The 4690-nt window shown below is 41.3% G+C and overlaps 1 protein-coding gene across 2 annotated transcripts in view; it reads left to right on the top strand.

Moving 5' to 3' along the window:
• The first annotated feature begins 2030 nt into the window (after window positions 1-2030).
• The window catches only part of LOC109970048 (glucose-6-phosphate 1-dehydrogenase-like), a 4545-nt gene continuing 1885 nt past the window's right edge, over window positions 2031-4690 (top strand). Inside the window, exons 1-8 of one of the 2 annotated variants that reach the window (XM_020617355.1) lie at window positions 2031-2115; window positions 2183-2412; window positions 2495-2653; window positions 2801-2926; window positions 3042-3135; window positions 3245-3431; window positions 3563-3798; window positions 4293-4369. In XM_020617355.1, the coding sequence (XP_020473011.1) occupies window positions 2110-2115; window positions 2183-2412; window positions 2495-2653; window positions 2801-2926; window positions 3042-3135; window positions 3245-3431; window positions 3563-3798; window positions 4293-4369 (1115 nt within the window). In that variant the 5' untranslated portion in view covers window positions 2031-2109. The remainder of the gene's footprint in view (window positions 2116-2182; window positions 2413-2494; window positions 2654-2800; window positions 2927-3041; window positions 3136-3244; window positions 3432-3562; window positions 3799-4292; window positions 4370-4690) is intronic. The other variant, XM_020617363.1, reaches the window with a different exon arrangement.

Below are 4690 nucleotides of genomic sequence, written 5' to 3'. Positions count from 1 at the left end.
TATATCACCATGAGTGAAAGGGTTTCTGGACATTTCACAGTTATATATTTGAGTTGTGACAACCAACTTTGATCTGTCCTGGTTAAATATACCACTATATTCAATGTGTATACTGAATTTTCCTTTGTTTGAGCTGGTTAATGGTACCACATCCTGAAACAATGATTGACTCGTTCTCTTTGCTGTCTTTACTGACTACCCCATTGACTGAGGTTGAAAACAACCCACCTTCTGCTGAACTGTTAACCTAGGGATGATCTGATTAACGTTAACAGAGAAGAGCAGGGCTGAGCTTTGAAAAAACCTGCCTCCTACTGAACCCAAACTCCAACACAAAGATTACCTAATCTTAGCAGAAGGGAGAGGAGTGATGTGGGTGACAAGGAGCACAATAAGGCCAAGGTTGAAAAAAAAAAATACGCACCACATACTGAACCTTTATTCCAATCCTGCTCTCAACTAACAAAAATATTTAACCCTGTACCAAATCATCTTACTAACTACCACAGGATCTATGCAAAAGGTGTTTTGCCCCAAACGTATCAATCTCCTCCTCTGAACCCATCTAACACCAAGTCAGGCCATCTCACTAAACCTAACCGAGGACAAAGGTTACTTCACCCCTAACCAAATCTAAGCCCTAATCGTAAGCACTGAATTACTCCAATTTACTCATCAATGGCATACCGTATTGGGGAGCCCAAGTGACATGCGCCGGCCTGTGCATTGTCTTTGCCTCAATCCCAAACTGCCTTGAATCACATGGAACAGGAAGAATTATCAAGATGGAAGTACTTCACCTACCCCTGCTACACACATTTAATCAGACATTAAAACGTTTCAAGCCAATGGCATGGAAACACATTTAGTGCTAATTTTGTAGCCCAGAGAAAACATGCCAGAGGTCATGTACTGATAAGGAAACAAAGTATAAGCTTTTCTTAGTCAGAGGCACTTGTTATTGGTTGTGCAACAATTCAGGGAGTGGTTTAAGAACAGGAAACATACCAGCCTGTCAAAGCCTCCTGTGTACAGACCTGAACTCTGAGTAAATGAAAATGAGCAGGGTTTCTGTCATATTGCCAAACCTGATCTCTTGAAGTACTATGCACTCTAGGGGCTAGAGTGTAGAAGGTGTGTACATTACCAAGCACGAAGAAGCAGTGACACAAAGCCATTTTATTCACTGTAACAACAGGTGGCAGCATTATCTTCAGTTTTTCTGCAAGGCAATGATAATTGAAATTTCATCACACTCTGTGTGTCATGTGATAAGGGGCGAATCAAAGCAGCCACAGTTTGGGCAGAGATGGACCAGAAGATGAGCAGTGAGCTCTTAACTCGCTCTGAGGTTAAGTGTCTAGAAACTTAACTTTACTTAAGGTTGGTTCAACTGCATAGATTTCTATCTGCACTAAATTCCAAACAAAAAACATTTTAGAGGAACATTTGAAGTGACAGGGGCCTAGCAAAGGAGACACAAAACCTCAAAGGAGAGCAATTCACTGGGGAACATTTCAGTGTGGTAATCAAAAAATGCCAGGGAATGAGACCATGTTGACTGTAATGTTCTGTATCTACTGTTTCACTTGTCAAGCACTGAAAGGAGGTGAGTTTGGAACAAAAAGGTCTTGTTTTATGTCTTTTGCCAATACCAAAAATCTAAATGTTACATGAAATATCAAGAGAGCTCTCTGCTAAGAGGGTGTGAAGTTCTTTCAGAGTCTCTGGTTGGTGTTGTTTTTACAGTTTACTTACTCTTTGGACTGTGCTACTTTAGAGCACAGTAATTATCTGTAGATGATTAGACTTCTTTGTCATTTGTATTATTTGCACAGGGAGATCTTGCTAAAAAGAAAATCTATCCAACTTTGTGGTAAGTAAACACTCGCCGCTCATATACTTATGTCAGAGTTGCTCTGACATTGTTTGTTTCACTTGTATTATGAAGCGTTTGACCCTTGGCCAGTGCTCTTGAAACAATGCTTTTGACTCTGCCATTTTAGGTGGTTATTCGGAGATGGCCTGCTCCCAGATAACACCTACTTTGTAGGGTTTGCCCGGTCTAACCTGACCGTGGAGGACATCAAGACAGCATGTCTGCCTCATATGAAGGTTGTACATCTAAGCTTCTTTGTTTGCTGTCTGAAACAAGATTGTGTTTTCATGAATCATTGCTCAGTATTTCCCTCAGGTCACTGATGAGGAGCGTGAGCATCTCTCAGCCTTCTTGAGTAAAAACTCCTACCTTAGCGGCAGGTATGACGACAGCAGCTCCTTTGTCCAGCTCAGCACCCATCTGTCATCTGTGCCTGGGGGAACGGACGCCAACAGACTCTTCTACCTGGCTCTGCCACCGACTGTCTACTACCATGTCAGCGCAAACATAAGAACCCACTGCATTAGCCACAAGTCAGTATCTTCCAGTCCATAAGGACAATGGTTTAGTTGCTGTTTGATCACATGGTTCTAATTAGCTCTATTTGTAAAGCAGAGGCTGGAACAGGATAATAGTTGAGAAGCCCTTTGGCCGTGACCTCCAAAGTTCAGAGGAGCTGTCAGCTCACCTGTCCTCCCTGTTCACAGAGGACCAGATCTACCGCATAGACCACTACCTGGGCAAAGAAATGGTCCAGAACCTCATGGTGCTAAGGCAACAATCTCCATACGCACATTTATACGCACTTTACCACTGGAAGAATGTTCTCATACATGAATATGTCTGAATTTCAGGAGTATTATCCTTCATCTCATCTGTCCTGTGATCTATTTCAGCAGCATTTCATTTTCTCTCTTTCAGGTTTGGAAATCGCATCTTTGGACCTATATGGAACAGGAACAGTGTGGCCTGTGTGGTTCTCACCTTCAAGGAGCCTTTTGGCACTCAGGGTCGTGGAGGATACTTTGATGACTTTGGTATCATTCGGTGAGAGTGTACATTCATATAAATGTAAAAAGAAAAAAAAAACTGGATATATATTTTTACAGCTATTTATACACTGCAAGCTTTAACTGATTTCAGTTCGCTCCTGTTAATGTAGAGACATTATGCAGAACCATCTCCAGCAGATGCTCTGTTTGGTTGCAATGGAGAAGCCTGCTTCCACCAGTCCCGATGATTTGAGGGATGAAAAGGTAACACTAGTGACTGGTTAACAGGACACTGCAGAATTTTTTGTCTTCAAGCCATCAACCATATCATTTTAATCCAGCTGTCCTGTTTTTGTTTTCTGATATGCTGTAGGTGAAAGTGTTGAAGTGTATAGCTCCTGTTGGAGTGTCAGATGTGGTGCTAGGCCAGTATGTTGGGGACCCTGCGGGGGAGGGCCACTCCAGACTGAGTTACCTTGATGACCCCACCGTACCAAAAGACTCCTGCACACCAACATTTGCCACAGCAGTACTGTATGTTCAGAATGAAAGATGGGATGGTGAGCCTAAATGCCTTTTTCCCTCTCTTCTCTTTTCACTTATTTGTTTCTACATGGTAAATTTATGACCGCCCCTCATAGTTTCTCCATCTAATATTTATCCTTCATGCCTGTGCTCACACATCGATCAGGAGTTCCTTTCATTCTGCGCTGCGGTAAAGCTCTGAATGAGCGGAAGGCAGAAGTACGTCTGCAGTTCACTGATGTGCCAGGAGACATCTTTGGCAAACACTGTCAGAGGAATGAGCTGGTGATACGTGTGCAGCCAGATGAAGCCATTTACCTGAAGATGATGACCAAGCGGCCTGGGGTTTACTTCAGCCTGGAGGAGACTGAGCTGGACCTCACCTACAAGAGCAGATACAAGGTCCTACTGCCTCACTCACATGTAGCCAGGTGTTAAAATACTTTTTTTTTTTTTTTTTGCACTGAGTTTATTTGCTTCTTCAGCACATACACGTTTCAAGAATTTTCTTGAATCAAGAAAATCACACTATGAAATGTCACGAGTGTTAAGGTTAGAAATTAAAAATAGTGTGGAGGTACAGAGATGTGTCAAACAGGCTCAACACAGTTTGTTAGAATTCAAAGGTTGGTCATTATATTAATCTTACCCTAACTTGTTGATTTGCATTAGTAACAAATACAATTATATGACAGGTTAATGCATGTTATTTAATTGGCTTCAGTGAAAACAGACACTATGCAGGATTAAATGATGCAGTTACTGTGTTGTTTTGGATTGATTTGCAATATAGTGGAAGTTTCCTTGTCTCTTGTGTGTCCCTGGATACTGTAAATCACTGAACCTGAAATAAGGATTATGAAGATTTTTTTTTAAAGGCTGCCATCTCCTTTCAGAATGTGAAGCTGCCAAATGCTTATGAGAGACTGATACTAGATGTCTTCTGTGGAAATCAGACGCACTTTGTTCGCAGGTTGGCACCATTTATTGTCAGTGAGGAAATACACAATGGGAATATTTATTGACCTAAAAAAAGCATTTGACAAAATCAATCATGAGTTATTAATGGATACGTTAGGAAAATATAGGATCAGGGGATTGGTTTTGAATTGGATTAGAAGTTATTTGACACAGAGGCGTCAATTTGTGAAGTTGGGTGAATACCAATCGAGTGAGCTGGATATTGTATATGGAGTGCCTCAGGGTTCTGTTTTGGGACCTAAATTATTTATACTATATATTAATGATATATGTAAGGTTTCTGATTTAGTGAAAGTGGTTTTGTTTGCTGATG

This window comes from Monopterus albus, unplaced genomic scaffold (assembly GCF_001952655.1).
Source record: "Monopterus albus unplaced genomic scaffold, M_albus_1.0 scaffold6.1, whole genome shotgun sequence".
In the NCBI taxonomy this organism is placed as follows: Eukaryota; Metazoa; Chordata; class Actinopteri; order Synbranchiformes; family Synbranchidae; genus Monopterus; species Monopterus albus.
Note: the sequence above shows the minus strand (reverse complement) of the source record. Positions and strands in the feature narration are given on the sequence as shown.